Here is a 20,225-nt window from a genome sequence, read left to right on the forward strand (position 1 = left end):
ATCAAAATTGCACGTGCAACAAATTAGAAAATTAATAAAGATGAAACTTGTAATCTGTTCTCTCTCATATAAATATTAAACTGTTAAAAATATAATATTAATTTTATCCGTTATATTCACCAAATAGATCGGCTCTATTTCGAAATGATTTATTTTTTATTTTTCCTCTTCAATTTTGTTTTCTGCGAACTTGCTCTTCCGTTCGTCATCTTAAATTTTAACTTGAGCTTGTAAAGTCAATCATATTGGAAAAATCGTTTCCTTTATAAAAGCAGATAAAATTAATCGAAAGCAAATTATAAAACAAAAACGTAAGTATTACTACATGAATTTAGTATCAATTTTTGCGCAATTGCAGAATACGTTAAAAATGTAAGGGAGATAACTACATTTGCTAAACGAATAATCCTAATGAAAATGTTGATTTATTGTTGAAAATATTTCGCTGTCGATTGTTTTTTTGTTGTTGTTGTTTTTTTGTTTTTTTTGCTTTCAATACTGATTTAAACATAAAAACAACTTCTTTATCGTTTACCAAAGAAAAAAGGGTAATTTTGTTTTTTACATTAGTTCCACTTCAGCACAAATTTCTTTCAATATATATTCCTTTATATTATCAGTGGTGACCAATTCTGTATGCGCGTTTACGTACAGAATTGATAACATTTTTCTTGATTTGTGTTCTTTAATGTCCCTGTGTCTTTATTGGAACATGAAATCAGAAAAAAACACAATTTTTTTAGCTAAATGTAAGGGAGATAACTGCAAAAACAAAAATAAAAACAAAACCAAAAAACACCCGCCTGAATAAGTGGCCTTAAAGTGGTGCTCATTTTACATTAAATTTATAATAAAAAGTGATCCCCCACTTTTTAAAAAAGTAAATTTTTCATATCATGGAAACTATCTCTCTGTGCCACTTTAAAAATATATATTCGTTTTCAACTTGAAAACTTTAAAAATATATATTCGTTTTCAACTTGAAAACTTTAAAAATATATATTCGTTTTCAACTTGAAAACTTAAAAAATATATATTCGTTTTCAACTTGAAAACTTTAAAAATATATATTCGTTTTCAACTTGAAAACTTTTAAAATATATATTCGTTTTCAACTTGAAAACTTTAAAAATATATATTCGTTTTCAACTTGAAAACTTTAAAAATATATATATTCGTTTTCAACTTGAAAAAATTTAAAAAGTCGTCATTGTAAAGATTTTTTGAGGGGTTGGAAATATTCTTGACGTGGACCAAAACAATTTATTTATCGTTTACTAAAGAAAATTGATAAATTTTTCACTGATTCATATGTTTCAAGTAAAAAAAGAATGCTCGGTGTAAGTATTGAAGTGGTACCCCTCCCCCTGTGTATTTTTTTTATTGTCATCTTATTTTTTTAATAAACGGATTATTATCTAATGGTCACTGCTCCACTAGGTGTATCAGAATTTTTGTAGGCATTTTTGACACCCCTAACACGAAACTGCGAATAAAATATAAAAAACACTCGTAATTTCTCTTTTAAAGTGTGTTGTTTATTTTCTTTACGGATTATACTTCCAAAATAAACTATTAAAGTTGTTTTAAAAGTAATAGAAATATTTTTTTTAATTAAACAGTAATGAAATGTATTGGATTTTACGAGCTCAGTATTTTTCAATTATAAGGTTTACAAATCTATCAAAATGTTTCTATTGATTCTATTTTTACGATATGTTCAGGGTCAATGTGAAATTTTATGCTCTTTCCAATGAACCGAACATAACATTTTAGACAAACGTTTTTTTTCATTCACGCCCCCCCCCGATTTTCAAGTGTCTATAAAAAAATAAATAATTAATTTACTCACCAAAGTTTTATATATCACAAATTGAAGGTAAAAGATCAATAAATAATATATTCAAATTTAAATAAAAAAATTAGTATTTTTTAGAAATTTACCTGTAATGTCCGAAGTTTAAAACCTTTTATTTAAACCACGTTGTATGTTTTTTTCTTTTGTTTCTTTTTTAAATGAAACCTTGGTCATTGCTCCTTTAATTGAAAAAAAAATTAGGGCTTGAATTACATTTTTCGAGTAGTTATAAGCTTGGAAAGACAGGGTGTCGAATTAATTCTGGCCTCCCCTTTTGAAATGTCTATTAAAAAATAAATAATTAATTTACTCACCAAAGTGTTATATATCACAAATTGAAGATAAATAATCAATAAATAATATATTCAAATTTAAAACAAAAAAGTAGTGTTTTTTAGAAATTTACCTGTAAAGTCCGAAGTTAAAACCTTTTAAAAAACACGTTGGTCCTTGCTCCTTTAATTGAAAAAGAATTAGGGCTTGAATTACATTTTTCGAGGAGTTATAAGCTTGGAAAAACGGGGTGGAATTATAAAATATTTTTTCACGAAATTTCTGACACACCTACTGCTCCACCAGAATATAAAAAAAGAAATCAATATTTACAACTTTTTGTTTTAAAGTTGTGCTGTGTATAACGTTCGAGTAAATCGATCCCCATTTTGGAAACATCAGCCAAATTTCACGAATTAAGCCTTTTTCCTTTTAGCTTTTTAGTTATGTTTTCTCATTTAATATAAGGTATTAGAAACTGTTTACACACATAAGTATACAAAAGAGTTTTCCTGTTAATTCATTTGGAAGTGCAATTATCAAATTTTCTGGGTTTTTTTTTGTTTAAACAATTAAAGAAACTTTGTTGTAATTTTTAAGTTTTCTTAAAAATACATTCAACAAAACTTTTTTATTACAAATACCTTTGATTAAATTTTTTTTAAAAATCATGATTTTTAAACAAATTACAATATTATGGTTCTGAATTTCTTTCGATGAGGAATGATTCTTTGTATTTTTTTAGATTATTAAGACTACTGTTCTCATCTTGAATATTATTTATTGTGCAAACATTGTAAAAATAACGTTGAAAACATTTTTATGTTGCTTTTCCTCGCAATAATGGAAATTCCATATTTACTTACCGGATTGTGATAGTACACTTTAACTTTTATTCTGTTTTGAAAAGTGATGACGACATAAAATTATACTATTTTGTATTTTATTGAACATTAACTGTGATAATGGGGTTTTCATAATTAAATGATCTGAATTTGTGTAGGGAAAATCATAACTTACTTGGCTAGTATGTGTCTGTGCTTCAAAAGGTTGGTCGTGTAAAAAAGGAAAGAAAAGCTGAAATGGCAAAACCCAGTTAGTTTTATGGTTGGTATCCTACTGATTGTTTTATGTGTGTACAATGCAAGAACATATGTTTGTTGAATTATATATGCCGTATTATATCTCTTGTTTCTTTCATAATTTACTTCAGCTAGTATTTTGGTATTTTGAAAGTTGTTTATAAAAAACTGGGAGTATTTTAGTTTTTCAATAAGTGTGATTCATTATTAATTTTGCTTGGTGTTGGATTGTATGTTTCATTGTTAATTCTTCTTCTTATTTATTACTATTGCTGTTACTCCCCCTTTGCTATTGTTATGGACTTTTATTTTTATTCCGGTTATGACTGAAGGTAGCCTTGTGTCCATGGAAATTAAGTAAGGAAGCGTTATCGCCCTCTTTTTATTTGTATGAACTTTTATTTTTTCTTTTGGCTATGAGTAAAAGAACGTGTGTATCTATCTTTTAAATCCCTAGCCATGTGTTTGTTATGAAATTTAGATACATTTCAAATGTTACCTATGATAATCATCTGGGAGGATGTAAGCAAGTAAACTTTTCATCGCCTTCCTCATCTTGAGTTCAGAGAAGATAAACTCCTAGTGATTGTTACAAGGAGTAGAGGTGCTTGTTCATTGGTCACCAAAAAACATCATTTGTCAGATTGAAAGCATGAGAAAAAGTTGATCATTTCCTGACATGTGTGAAAGATTTCAACTGCAAAATCATCAAATTGGTTTATAGTTTACCCCCCCCCCATAAACTTTACTTATTAAGCTAACAACAAAAAAACGGTAAAAAGTATCTGTCTATAAAGGAAGAACAAGAGAAAGAACAGAAAATTAAGGATATGCAATAATAAAAATGTAAATTGAACAATTCACCTGACGAGGGGGAAACAACAAATTCTTATCATTTTCATACATTGCTACTAAATTAAAGATATATTACAGTCAATTTTTCGTCAGCCCAAAAAGACTTGTACACTTCGTTTTTTTTATAAAAATATAAAAACTGCTGCTTCTTTACTGCCTCATGCGTGCATTCAGCTAGAGATGAAGAGCCAAGAGGTGAATTGAGCCACGCATGTGCGATGTTGATTTCTGACTGACTGTAGGCTTCTCTATTCTTTTGCATTTTTCTCTAAGCTATATATGCGACCTACTTTTTTTGCAGGGGTGGTCACCTTCGAAAGTTGCTTGTGTAAAATAGTTGACCTTTCACCAGTGATGATATCAATTTTGACAACTTGTTCAGTGCATTTGCTACTGTCATGCGTGCTTCATGTTTGTGAACCTTCAACAACCTTCTCTATTAAAAAAACATTCACATTTTTTCTGCTCTACTTTCTTATTTGTGTAGATGGAGTCACGCTTGTGTGATGTTGATTGCCAGGTTAGTGTACGCCTGTCTCATCTTTTTCTTTTTTCTCTGAGCCATATATGTGACTTGCTTTTTACTGATGCGCTCACCTTCGACAGCTGCATGCATCAAATAGTTTACCTTTCACTATTGACGATATGCATTTTGACAACCTTATCCCAACATTCAGTGCATTTGCATGTGTGCACCTTCAATATGCAACAGCAAGTAATTAAACTCTTGTCTCTTTTACTTTCCAAGTCATATGATTCCACGTAGGATTAACATCATTAAAAGACTCTCATAACATCCTTAATATTTATAGTATCCTAAATATTTCTTAAAATCTTTAATGAAATAATGAAAGTAAAAATGGCTTAAAGGAAGAGCATATGATCTGAGTGATGATCAACTATTTCGCATACATAGTAAAGTGTTTAACATGTATATATTGTCATCCACATACAGTACTATTTCCTTGTATCACAATTCATCAGTGCGGCTAGACAAACACCTTTCCCCAGCCGTGGAGTGAACCTAAAACCGTCGCATTGACAGTCGGCAGCTCTCACAATTCGGCTACGAATCAGTGCCGTAAATATTTCTCTTAGAGTGTGTATTAAGCCCACACCCTCCCGTTGCACAGTGCTCGAACCATCAGCTTGTTTACAAACAAATTAATAGTGGGCTTTGCTTAATCGCTTTTAAATATGCATCGGGTGTAAATATATTTACAAAGTGCTTAACCCAAAGGGGGGGGGCTTTAATTGTCATCCACAATCACACACACACACACACACACACACACACACACACACACACACACATATATATATATATATATATATATATATATATATATATATATACACGATTGTATATTTACAAGTGCTAAATCTGCAGTAGGTTAAATTCAGGAATACAAGCTTCATTCTTTTTTTACATTTTTTTAATCAAAACTTGTTTAGACTTTATATATGCATGCATATATATATATGATATGTAGTGATAAATAGTGATAACATCTAGAACCGAAATTTTAGAACCAAAATATTTACTAAAATTCATACTAGGATTGTCAGCTACGATCCATGGCCTATTGTTAGAGTACTTGGTAAAATCCTATTGTAAAGTAACGTACTCATAAACTTTGCAGTTTCAATCCTCAGTTATATTGAAAATAGAACTTAAAAGTATGTAGAAATTTTACCCAGTCATCGCTAACAACACGAGAGCATGCTACAGCAGGTAATAAGTAAAGGGCTCGATTCAAACTTATGTTATGAGTTCAAGGGAAAGTTTTCAAACTTGGAGAAAAGACACCTGAATGATCGGAGGTAACATAGATACGTTGTGAAAATAAAACCCAAGATGAGAACAGTATCAAAAGAATATGAATAATTCATCCTCATTTAAAAATGTCACCTAAACATTATTCTTAAAATTATCATAATTTTATTTTGAATTTCATTAAAGAGCAATGGTTTTGAAATTTTTTATAAAATCAACATAATTTAATTTAACAACATGTAATATATATTTTTCGAATTTATTTTCTTTCCAGAATTTGCAACAATTAAAGGGATTTGCAACAATATTGAAACTTATTACTGTGCTCATCAGCATTGCTTATTTAAAAAGGTTTGAAAAATTATCGCTTTCTTCATATAAACTTTCTATGATTGAAACTTATTACTGTGCTCATCAGCATTGCTTATTTAAAAAGGTGTGAAAAATTATCGCTTTCTTCATATAAACTTTCCCAGATTGAAACTTATTAGTGTGCTCATCGTCATATATTGTGGAATCAGATGCAAGCAGACATGTGAGACAAATCACATTCTTGTGGAGTATGTGGCTCTTTTTTTGCACGGAAGTCAAATTTATTGAATCATATGAAAACACATACAGGAGAAAAACCACATTCTTGTGAAGTATGTGGTTCTTCATTTGCACAGAGGCCAAATTTGTTGCGTCATATTAAAACACATACAGGCGAGAAACCACATTCTTGTAGAGAATGTGGTTCTTCATTTGCACTGAAGTCAACTTTATTGAATCATACAAAAATACATACGGGAGAGAAATCGCATTCTTGTGAAGTATGTGGTTCTTCTTTTGCAAGGAAGTCAACTTTATTGAGTCATATGCTAATACATATGGGAGACAAACCACATTCTTGTGAAGTATGTGGTTCTTCTTTTACATGGAAGTCAAATTTGTTGAGTCATATGAAAATACATAAGGGAGAAAAGCCACATTCTTGTGAAGTATGTGGTTTTTCTTTTACAAGGAAGTCACATTTGTTGAGTCATATAAAAACACATACGGGAGACAAACCACATTCTTGTAAAGAATGTGGTTCATCTTTTGCGCGAAAATCAAATTTGTTGAGTCATTTTAAAACACATACGGGAGAGAAATCACATTCCTGTGAAGTATGTGCTTCTGCTTTTGCACTGAAATCAAATTTGTTGCATCATATGAAAACACATACGGGAGAGAAACCATATTCTTGTGGAGTATGTGGTTCTTCTTTTGCATGGAAGTCAAATTTGTTGAGTCATATGACAAGACAAACGAAATCCACCAACTTCATGTAAAGTATGTAGTTCTTTTGTACAGAAGTAAAATTTGTTGAGTCATATGACAAGACATACGAAATCCACCAACTTCATGTGAAGTATGTAGTTATTTTGTACGGAAGTCATGTTTGCTGAGTCATCTGTTATCAGATTTATCTGAGTCTCTGTTATCATATTTATCTGATTCTGTTCCAAAAAGCATACCACAAAAAAATAAAAAAGCATCAAGAAGCAAAAGCTCGCAGAATAAGTAAAGTACATGGTAAAACAATTTATCAAATAAATTTAACAAATTCTGTTGTCAAAACTTACAGCTCAAAAATTGACACTCTTGTCAAAGCGTCCAAATCCACGACCAGCCACTTAGTTTTCAAAACTATTAACTCCATAATTCTACATTCTGTTTTCAAATTTTCCAATTCTAGAACTCAACAATCTTTTAATTTGATTGCACATGATTATGTACATAACCCACCTTATTCTAACACATACGCTATTTGCTTCAGGTCTTTTTTTCATTCCACGTCACTCTCATGACCGTCAACCATAAAACTGCATGCAACCATTTTAGTCTTTCGTTCTTTTTTTGTTAAACGACAAACCTTAGAAGCATGCACACATGCGAGGCAAGTAAGTTTAATTATCCACATACACACACACATATCAATAAAGTTTTAGTCTTTTCATTGTCGTTTTCATAGAAATGTTTATTGTGCAAAATATTTTAAATATGAGGGACATTCAATAAGTAATGACCTTGACACATTTCCGTCTGTCTGATCAAATGCAGGAACCTTTCAAGCAAGTAAGTTTTATTATCAACACATACACAAACTTTAATCATTGTTGTTTCATAAAATATCTGATTTTTTTAAATACGAGAGACGTTCAATAAGTAATGACCCTGACCCACTTTCGTTTGTCTGATCTAGTAGAAAGTTGCATATGCAATGATTTATATCTCTCTGAGTCATGTGGCAAATTACAACTCTGACCCATTTGTTAATTTAAATATTTCATGAAATCTGTAGTAGCAGTACCTAGATCTTGTTGCCCTCCATCTGTCATTGATGAGGCAACTATCAGCCATTATGAAGCTACCTTTTTTGAAGATCCATGCTTGACTATTCGTCAATCGTCTAAAAGTCATGATTAGAACAGGGTCTGTGTAAATTATTTGATAAATTCCTAGGTTGCTGATAACTTTCCAGAAGTAAAAACGCATCAAGTTTCAGACTATCCTGAAGAAGTATTCACTCTAGGTGTGATAAATTCACTTCCTCTGAGAAAAGAAGTTCTATGATAATATTGAATTCACAAACGTTCTCCAGTTGCATGTATATCACCGTCAGAGAAAATGGCGGCATTAGGTGTTTGCAAGTCTTGCAGGGAGGTGTCGACATTCTACAGATAATGCCTGCTATTTGCAAATAATCACTTATCTGATACTAACCAAGCTTATCGTTGCTTAACTTGAGTGATATAAAGAGAACTGATATACAACATGATTATGACGTATGTGTCGAAGGTTCTTTCATAAATTTGGAGATTTGTTAAGAATATGAGAAACGATGTTACATCTTATTATTGTAAAACGTTGGCATTGTTGGCAATTTCAATATGTCAGAAACTTTGTAACAGAAGCACCTAGATTCCGACATTGCTGACAATTTTCCAGAAGCAAAAATGCATCGAGTTCCATACTGTACCGAAGCAATATTCACTTTGTATTGAATTGGGTTCAACTGAAAAAGGAAGTTCTATGGTAATATCAAATTCAAGAGCAAACACCAGTTACGTGTATATCCCTGTCGGAGAAAATATTGACATTAGGTCTTTGCAACACTTGCAGGGATGTGTCGACGTCATTCTATATATAGTTACATCTTATTGTTCTTGTAAAACGTTGACATTGTGAATTTCAGTATGTCATGAAATCTGTAACTAGTAATATTTTTAATAAAATTTTTAATGTGTACGAAAATAATGAAAATGAGAAACCAAACCCGTGTTTAAATTATCGACGCCTTTGAACAACGTTCTTATGTAGTTAGATACGGGCAAAATGCATCGAGATCCATACTGTACCGAAGCGATATTCACTCTGGTGGAATAAAGATGGGAGACATAGTATTGAAATCTATTTTGTCATCATTTTTTATGGAGTTTAACAGATTAAAGACTAAAGTTAATTTCCAAAATGGAAATAATATTTATACACCTGAAAAAAACTTATGAGAAATGTTTGCACACCAGCCAATTCAGCTAAATTTTGAATTAAATAAATTCATTGTAAAAATCCTTTTGAAAGATAAATATTATTTTACTGGATCTATTTTAATTATAATTAGAAAAGTAAAGTCCTAAGATATTGAATTAAAAAAGCACATTGTTTGTACAAAAACTCGCTTAATTAGCTCCCAAAACTGCGAGATTCTCGCTTTGCAGAATGTCAACAAAACTGAAGTTTCTTAAGATGGATGATACAAAAGCTAAAATCTAAGACAGTCGAAAAGTTGTTTTAAAATGATGCCAGACAGTTAAAGGGAGGGAGGGGGAGGGGGTTTTGGGTTTTGTACCTCAGCTGTGCATCCGTACATTTATATCGTGGACGTTTGTACAGTTTTTCCTATTTTTTAAGTTTAATTATTTTTCTATGTTCCTGCTTTTAAATTTTTTATTTTATTTTTCAAGATTATATAAAAATTATGTCATGGCAAAATGTTCACATTCATGCAAAAAACATATTGGTATCGTACATATAAATATTATGCAAAAACTGTAATTTAAAAAAAGAGTAGAAATATTTTTTTAGCAAGTATAATTCGTTGTGTGAAAATATTAAATAAACAATTCTAAATTCAATGATAATATTCGAGAAATAAATTTTTCTTGGAGTTATATCGAATTAATTTATACGGATTGTAGGAGTTTTTCGTACAGATCCTTTAAAAATTAAATATGTTTTAATAGTTATAATTTGCGATGATTTATTTTCATAAAAAAAGCCAAAATAAATTCTGCCAATTTTTTAACTGTGACGGCGAAAGTTTCACATTCATTCAAGAAAAATATAAGATTCTTAGATATAAATATTATGCGAAAGCTGTAATTTAAAAAAAGAAGTAGAAATATTTGTTTCAATTATAATTTTTTGTATGGAAATATTAAATAAACAATATTTAATTCAATGATAATATCGGTAGTTGGAGAAATTAATTTTTCTTTGAGTTATATTGAATTCATTACTACGGATTTTAGGATTTTATTTTGAAACATTCCTGTAAAAATGAAAGATATTTTACTAATTATGATTTAGTAGAAGTGGAAATATTTTTCAATTAAAATCTTTCGTGTGAAAATATTAATTAAATTAACACAGGAATAATATATATTGTAATTAGTTAAACAACTACAAAAAATATATATTATAATTAATTAAATTTACACAAAATATAACATATATATAATTAGTTAAATTAATAATAATATATTATAATACACTGTATTAACACAAAAATTAATATGTATTATAATTAATTTAATTAACACAAAAAATAAAATATAATTAATTAAATGCAAAATTAATAAATTAACAGAAAACAATATATATTATAATTAATTATATTAACAATATATATTATAATTAATTAAATTAACACAAAATTAATATATATTATGATTAATAAAATTAACACAAAAATATATATTATAATTAATTAAATTAACTCATAAATATATTATAATAAGTAAATTAACACAAAATAAAATATATTATAATCAATTAAATTACCACAAAATAATATATACTAAAATTAATTAAATTAATACAAAAATAATATATATTAATTAATTAAATAAACACAAATTATATATATTATAATTAATTAAATTAACACATGAAATATATTATGATTATAAAATTATATATTATAATTAATTAAATTAACACAGAAATAACATATAATTAATTAAATTATTACAAAATAATATATATTATAATTAATCAAATTAACACAAAATAATATATGTTATAATCAATTAAATTAACACAATAATAATATATATAATTAATTAAATTAACACAAAACTTATATATATTATAATTAATTAAATTAACACAAAAATAATATAGATTATATTTAATTAAATTAACACTAAAATAATATATATATATATTATAATTAATTAAATTAACACAAAAATATATTATATTATTAATTAATTTTACAGAAAAATAATATATATTATAATTAATTAAATTTACACAAAAATAATATATAATGGTGTTAATTAAACATACACAAAAATATATATTATAATTAATTTAATTAATTTCACACAAAAATAATATATATTCTAATTAAATTAAGACGAAAATAATATATATTATAATTAATTAAATAAGGACACAAATAATATATATGATGATTAATTAAATAAATACAAAAATAATATATATTATTATTAATTAAATTAACACAGAAACAATATCTTATATTATTAATTAATTTTACACAAACATAATATATATTATAATTGATTAAATTAACACACTAATATTATATATTCTAATTAATTAAATTAACAAAAAATTATATATATTATAATTAATTAAATTTGTACCAAAATAATATATATTATAATTAATTAAATCAGCACAAAAACAATATATTATATGATTAATTAAATTAATACAAAAATAATATATATTATAATTAATTAAAATAATACAAATATAATATATATTAAATTTACACAAAAATAATATATATTATGTTTATAAGGTCTTCAAATTGTCATAAAATAGATTCATATAATATAAAAATAACTATAGGCTTCTGTAAAAAGTCTGCACATTTCTACAGTAGACATAAAATGATTAAGTGGTTGTCAGTGCGTAAGATGTAGGTTATTTTACACAAAAATTTAAACATCCTTTAAATCATCGCCTTAGAAAAGACAACATGGTTCAATTTCCATTTGATGGAATCCGGTTTTCTTAATGTCTTGCAGACCATCTACTAGTTAGCCAGTTGTGTACAAATCCTAAGAGCGATAGGGCCCTTCTATTATGTCTGAACATGACACAATTTTCAACAAGTGAGATCGTGCTCTCTACCAATCCCAGTTATGACAACGAGCCAATGTCAGCATCCTCAAAATGCAAATCCAGAGAGTTCATTGCTTGAGGAGACAGCCTAATACATCGGACAACCCACAATTATGGTATTTGGTGTGGTTTCAAGTGAGAGCCACATCATGCCATCTCACATCTTCAAAGTCAGCTTGAAAGTCAACAGCTGAAAAGTGTACCTGGATGTGCTGAAGAGTGTGGAGATTTCCTGGTGTTATAAGGTGAATGCTGGCCCTGAGTGTGATGATGGCGGCCCACAAGTCCAAAGAGACCACTAGGGACTGCCAAAAGTCACCATTACCCCACCCTATATGTAAGACGATGTAACTTTATTATAAATTAATATTATCAGTATAAATTTTGTACCATTTAAAATAAGAATGGAAAAATAAACCAGTAAAATCCTTAAAATGCAAATCCAGAGGAGACAGCCTAATGCATCGGACAACCCTGTGCTGATTTCCTGGTGTTGATGAAGGTGATAATGCTGTTGCAGACCCTGAGTGTGATGATGGCGGCCCACAAGTCCAAAGAGACCACTAGGGACTCTCTTCAAAAAGTGTGCTACGACTTTGTACCCTTCTCTCACTGGATCCCTCCTCCCCCAACCTCAACCCTCAGACAACTTTGTTTAGTCTTATGTCCAGAACATATGCAACATAACCTCTCATAAAACCAAAGACTGATCGCAGCCATCCACTGGGTATTCGCTAAGTTCCTTCCGGCGCTTGTACAAAAGGCAATCTCCCAGTTGCAGACCTGCATCAAGGCGATGATTGAGGATGAAGGCGGTCACATTGAATAGTCAGCTCTACTACATAATTAAGTTACCAGAATTGAATTCTTCAATAAAAGTTTTCAAATGAAGCTGTAGTGATGAGTTTCTTTTCTTCTGATGAGTTAAGTGCGGAATAAATTTAAAAAATGACATAATAATTACATGAATGATTCTGCACTACGAAACAAGTGCTGTTAAGAATTGGACATTCCAAGGCACTTAAAGAAATAAGGGTTAGTTGAGAAATACCTTTAAATTGGAAAATAGATTTTGTCATTTATTTGTATTTTGAAGTTAGATCGAGCTTCATAAATTAAAGGATTGCTATTAATAAAAGTTGAAATATTATTAAATAAGATTATTTCTCATAAATTTGTGTATATATATATATATATATATATATATATATATATATATATATATATATAAATAACGAGTTTTACTGTTAGTGAAACAAAAAAGAATAATATTCCCAATTTATTCGCTAAGAAATATACTGCGATGCTGTATTCATCTTAAGTAAAATTCAATTCAAATTGAAAAATTATAAAATTCCACGTTAATATTCTCCAGGGATATTTTTCAACGAATGCAGTTTTAATGAGCTTAATACAAGAGTGACCAATACTAAAATAGAACAAGATATACGTTTTATTTATAAGCATTAATATGTCAATACATATTGTTTTGCTCAGCCAGTTACAAATGACTGAAGACCTCTTCTGACGGTATTGCTTATGCAAAAGTTTAGTCCGTAATAAAACTTACTGATGTAATCAACTTGGAAAAGATAGTCCTTACCTGCAAACTTGAAAATATCTAATCCTAATTTTGGCCTCTCACGAATCTTGAGGATCATTAAGGTTTCTGGTGGATTGGCTATCTTATATTTTCTACAGGTTATGTTAAAAAATAGTCTCTTGTATCACTGTCCATATTTGGAGCAGCATTCATTCAATATTTTCACAAAAAATAATATAATTTCAAAAATATTGAATGTGGGTTTAATGATAACGATTCTCACAAAATTTTAAAGTGTCATTTTAATAGGTAACCTTGAGAGGTTTCATACCGGCTTCTGTGAAGAAAAATAGTTCGCCTCAAAGTTATGTCAAGAAGCGGAACGATATAAAACGAAAACATGAAATCATATACTACGGAAACGAAACAAAACTTCTTCCGTTTTTTTTTAAATTACTGCAATAATTAGTTTTTATTATTTTCTTCGTGTCTTCATTTAAGGGGAAGGAGGCAAAGATAGCGCCATTTATTGGTGTCGAAAGTCCCCCCAAAAAAAAACTAATGAAGCTGTTTCATACAATAATAATTTACTGAGAAAAAAATCAAATAATAAACATACTTTCAAAAACTTGTTTACTAGGAGTTTTCGGGACCATTTTTCTATATTAATTTAATGTAAACTGAGCACCCGCTTTATGGCTACTTTTTGGAGATGGGGTAATTTTTTTAGGAGAGGTATTTGGTAATTTTTACCCGGTAGACCAACACAAAACCTACATTCAAAACTTCCTTTCTATGGGTTTCCAGGTGTCGAACATCTTTATAAATGAGGAGACAACTCAGTTCGAACTATCGAGGTCTTTTATGGATACATTTACTGATACTTTTCCACAGGTTTCATGTAATGTAATGCTGCAGCCATAGACAATTTTTGTACCAAATAAAATCATTAAAAAACATAAAAACATAAAACTTATACCGGAATGTAAAATAGTAACTTATCGAACTGACAAAAACCGAATAAAAGCAATAAAATACATAACTTATCCAGGTAGGTAGAAGAGTAACTTATCAACCAAATAAAAACATTAAAATAATAACTTATCCAGGTAGGTAGAAGAGTAACTTATCAAACCAAATAAAAACATTAAAATACATAACTTATCCAGTTAGGTAGAAGAGTAACTTATCAAACCAAATAAAAACATTAAAATACATAACTTATCCACGTAGGTAGAAGAGTAACTTATAAAACCAAATAAAAACATTAAAATACATAACTTATCCAGGTAGGTAGAAGAGTAACTTATCAACCAAATAAAAACATTAAAATACATAACTTATCCAGGTAGGTAGAAGAGTAACTTATCAACCAAATAAAAACATTAAAATAATAACTTATCCAGGTAGGTAGAAGAGTAACTTATCAAACCAAATAAAAACATTAAAATACATAACTTATCCAGTTAGGTAGAAGAGTAACTTATCAAACCAAATAAAAACATTAAAATACATAACTTATCCACGTAGGTAGAAGAGTAACTTATAAAACCGAATAACAGCATTAAAATACATAACTTATTCAGGTAGGTAGAAGAGTAACTTATCTTGCTTTGTCAGTTTTTTTATTTGCAAAACGGTGAATTGTTATTATAATTATTTTGAATGCACCTAATTTTTTTTTATTACAAAATATTTTTCTACTTTATTTTTGTTGCGGTGAAAAGTGAAGTTATGTATTTTAATGTTTTTATTCGGTTCGATAAGTTACTCTTCTACCTACCTAAAACTAACTATTGCAACAATTAAAAAAGAAAAAAAGAAAAAGAAAAATACGGAAGAAGTTTCGTTTCGTTTCCGTAGGATAGGATTTCATGTTTTCGTTCTTACATCAAGTACCGCTTCTTGATACAACTTTGAGACGAACTATTTTTCGTCGCTGAGGCCGGTAAGAAACCTGTCAATATTACCCTTTTATTTTACTAATTATCTTTGAAATAGTCCCAGAAAACTAGTATTTATTTTTCAGCGGATTTTCGGGTTTTACAAGGAATTTATTTAACTTTTAAATTTAGCTGAATTTGTCAGTTTCTGACGCCGTAAAAAAATTTTCACGTGTAATTTTTTAAAATTGAATCTTTCAAACGCGATAAAAAAGAATCGGAAAATCTATATATAAAAAAAGACTATTAGTTTCAGCCAACGAAATAGAGAATTAATAAAGATAAATAGATAAATAAATAAAAATACGAAAAGACGGCTTTATAAATTATCCATTTCCGCCATTAAATGGCACGCACCATTAGAGAATTAATAAAGATGAAACTTGTAATATGTTCTCTCTCATGTAAATATTAAAATGTTAAATAAAATAATACTAATTTTATCCGTGATATTCGGCTCTATTTCGAAATGATTTTTTTTTATTTTTCCTCTTCAATTTTGTTTTCTGCGAACTTGCTCTTCCGTTCGTCATCTTGAATGTTAACTTGAGCTTTTAAAGTCAATCACATTTGAAAAATCGTTTCCTTTATAAAAGCAGATAAAGTTAATCGAAAGCAAATTATAAAACAAAAACGTAAGTATTACTACATGAATTTAGTATCGATTTTTGTGCATTTGCAGAATACGTTAAAATGTAAGGGAGATAACTACATTTACTAAGCGAATAATCCTAATGAAAATGTTGATTTATCGTTAACTACTATTTTAATATTTGCATGAGAACAGATTACAAACTTCATCTTTATTAATTCTCTAATTTTTAGGTGAACAATAGGAACTATCTTTTTTATGTGAATCTTTTCCAAAAATGTACACAGGATCTTGTGGCGTCATAATTGATGCCAGCAACGCCCAACGGCGAACAGTTTTTTTTCTTTTTAACTATTATCTACTGTAATTAAATTTAATAAGAATTTATTTTACTTAAAAATCAAATTATCGAAATTTTAAAAAAATATTCATCATTATCATTAGAAATAATTAAATAAAAGCTGGGTTTTTTTTCAAGTATTTCTCCGTTAAAATATGTCATAATATTTGATTTTCTTACATAAAATTACTTGATCGATTTACGTGATTTTTTTGGAATATGACATCTTCGTGCGGTGACAGGTGCATACATCAGAAAGATTTGTAAAGATTTTTTTTGAAAAAAATTTTTTTTATCGGCCCAATTAAATTATTTAAAAAAAAAAACAATATATTAAATTTATATCAATTTTTTAATGGCAACTTCTAGATATGTTTTTGTTTACTACGTGTATTTAAATTAAAAAAAAATAAATATTTTTTTAATTATTTGAATTCTTATGTTTCATAATAAATTAAAATTTCGATAGATTTAAATATATTGTTTTCAAATTTCGAAAAAATATATAGGGGGGGCACACACTAGAAAAATATTTCCCCCCATATATTTTACGGAAACTGCATTTTATATGTAATTTCATTCTAAAATGGATAAATATAAAAAAATTCACGAAAATCTGACCATTAGTTGATTTTTGCTATATTTATTAAACACGGGTATGTTTTCACGTTCGGAATGCTTATTACATGGGAACGTTATTTTAAACGATCAATTATGTAAACATGATTTTCGTCTCGCAATTTCATTATTTTTGTATGATGAAAATTTTTTTAGATTTATTCCTATCTTATTTTGCCCTTCTTCTTTTAAATGGTACAAAAGTTATATTGATAATATTAACGTATAATAAAGTTACATCGTTTTACATATAGAGGGGTAGTTCTGTGGTGAATATTGGTGGTGCCTACTAAAAACTATAAAACAACGGTCAATATCTAGAATCTTTCCAACTCCAAAAATTCATGACGCCTTTTATAGGTTTTCGAGGGTACTGAAGTAGTTTACAAACAAGAAAAAAATCATTTTTGTCTTTCTCATAATCTTTTCTTTCATTCGTAACGCTTCATATACTCTGTCCAAATTGTTAGCCGAAATCATCTTCCAAAGTGTCACATATGGAACGAACCCTGAGAAAGGAATATTTTTTTAAAAACAGAATATAGATTTTACTCAACCTAAACAATTTCCTCTCACTGGTTCATCTTCCCCACTTCCAAACTCCAAACTAATCCTAAGCCTTTCAGAATATATCCTATTATTGTCTTTGACATCCGCAATAGATGCAAATAGGAAATAACTTGTGTCCAAATTATTGTCAATTTTCAATGCCATGCTATGTGTAATGACTCTGGTTGATGTAGGAGGTTGTGTCCAAATTATTGGCAATTTTCACTCTCATGATGTGCCATGACTCTCCGGTCCATCAATGGTCTTTCTTGTTGATGTTGACTTCTCAATATTGAGGTATCAACTTGTTCTGTGGCTCAATCACTATCCAACTCATTGGACTTTCCTCAACTGACGATGGTCGTTTCGCTCACATGGAATCTAACAGCTGCCAACATTTGGTTTATATATAAATCCTATGACAACTCATTGTTTCTGATCTTTTTTGCTTAACTGTCATGCATCATCCTTTGAAATCCTTCCACTTTTTTCTTTGTATGGTGATAAAATGACGTGGTCACATGATGTATGTTGAGGTCCTTCAACACCTTCTTCATGACTTTGTTAATATTTTCCGGTCCATTGTCTTTTAACAGCTGGGCTGGTGTCCGAATTTGAGAGAATTTCATCCAACAACAGATGCACCAGCATTTCTGTATTCTTATTAGGAACCACAAAAGACTGCAGCCAACCACTATACATATCGATGAAAGTCTATACATGTACTGATTAAAGCGTCTTTGGGCCTAAAAAATATCCAATGCCAGTTTTATGAAAGGAAAAGGAAGCAGATTGCACTTCTGCATTCAAGGTTGTTGCATCCTCAGATCTCTGGTTTGGCAGAGAATACATTTCCTATGTATTCATTCACATCCTCAAATAAACAGGACCAGAAATATTCTTGCTTAATGACGTGAAATGTCATTTCAACGATCATTGTTGACATGGTAATATACTACTATTCTATTTTTAAGATGCAACGGTATATATAACCTTATCATTAGTAGGACAGTCAGGCTATACCGATAAGCCTCATTGTTTATGGGATAAAAAGTAAATTTGTTTTTTTAACATCTTTACCCTCACATAGATCATTTGTGGCAGACATTCCCTATCGCATGATTGGGGCATCTGTGTACATTCTGTAGTCCTTTTCAAGATCGGGATAAGCCAGTATAACCATATCTGTGAGCTTCAGTTTTAGTCTGACAAAGGCAAAATGACATGTGTCGTCCCATTAGAACCTCGAATATTTCCTTGTCAGGTGAACTAACGGCTCGGCAATCTCAGAAACCTTTCTTATAAATCACCAATAATATGACGTCATAGCAATGAAAGCTCTGACTTTTCTCATAGTAGTTGAAGTCAAAATTTTATCGATTTGATTTTGTCCAGGTCTGCCTATATAGTCTGTTCACTTTGAACCCCAGATACTGTACTTCTAAAACCTCACACTACATAGCTTTCAACCTGAGGTTGTACTCATGTAAACTGGCTAGTAGTACTCTATCTATGTGATCCAAGTGACTATCCATAGTATCTTAGAATATTAAAATATCAATCAAATATGGTAATGCATGATCTTTCTGTCCGTATAGAATTATTGGCATTAATTCTTGGAAGTCAAATACCCTTGGTGGCAAGTGATCACACTTTTTTCTTTATCGTTTTTTCTTAATTTAACCTACCAGTCCCCTGACTTTAGATCTAATTTGAGAAATATTTTGCCGATCCTAGCGATACTTATATGTCATCACTGATAGGTAACTTCTTTGTAACTTTATTTAAAGTTGTAAAATCTCAGCAAAATCTTTTACTACCATCCTTCCTTTCTAGTAACATTATCAGAAAACTCAATCGACTATTAAATCTTTCAATTACATCTACTTGCATCATTTCCGAGTCTACTAATGTTTTTTGTTTTATGAGTGTTCAATACAGGCTCATGCATTCCAGTATGTATACGCATCTCCACCATATCGATTCTACCCAAGTCCTCATTCTCCATTATAAACCAACTCTCTTTTGCTTCAACAACTTACCAGCCACTCTACACTCAGCAATTTGGCAGCCTCTTCTAAATGTGACTTTTTGTTGGTGTTGTTCATTATGAGAAACGGAAACTTACAAGACCCTTCAACCTTTACCACTACATTAGCTACCAATTATTCCTCAGTATGGGTTCATGCATTCAAGTTTGTATACACATCTCCACCATATCGATTCTACCCAAGTCCTCATTCTCCATAACAAACCATCTCTCTTTTGCTTCAACAAATCTGGAACAAAAAAAACGAAACGCGAAATTAAAAGAAGAAAAAATAAATCAAAAGAAAATAATAAATGAAAATTAATTTCCGAATTAAATCAACTCTAGAGTATCTTTT

The 20,225-nt window shown here is 29.4% G+C and overlaps 1 protein-coding gene across 1 annotated transcript in view; it reads left to right on the forward strand.

Moving 5' to 3' along the window:
• Positions 1-203: 203 nt before the first annotated feature.
• The window catches only part of LOC145270094 (uncharacterized), a 27,576-nt gene continuing 7,554 nt past the window's right edge, over positions 204-20,225 (forward strand). The window contains exons 1-3 of the mRNA XM_080125695.1: positions 204-311; positions 6,120-7,154; positions 9,835-9,890. Of these exons, the coding sequence (XP_079981821.1) occupies positions 6,451-7,154; positions 9,835-9,890 (760 nt within the window). The 5' untranslated portion in view covers positions 204-311; positions 6,120-6,450. The remainder of the gene's footprint in view (positions 312-6,119; positions 7,155-9,834; positions 9,891-20,225) is intronic.

Source organism: Euprymna scolopes, chromosome 46 (assembly GCF_053919585.1).
Source record: "Euprymna scolopes isolate OS-2025 chromosome 46, ASM5391958v1, whole genome shotgun sequence".
Taxonomy (NCBI): domain Eukaryota; kingdom Metazoa; phylum Mollusca; class Cephalopoda; order Sepiida; family Sepiolidae; genus Euprymna; species Euprymna scolopes.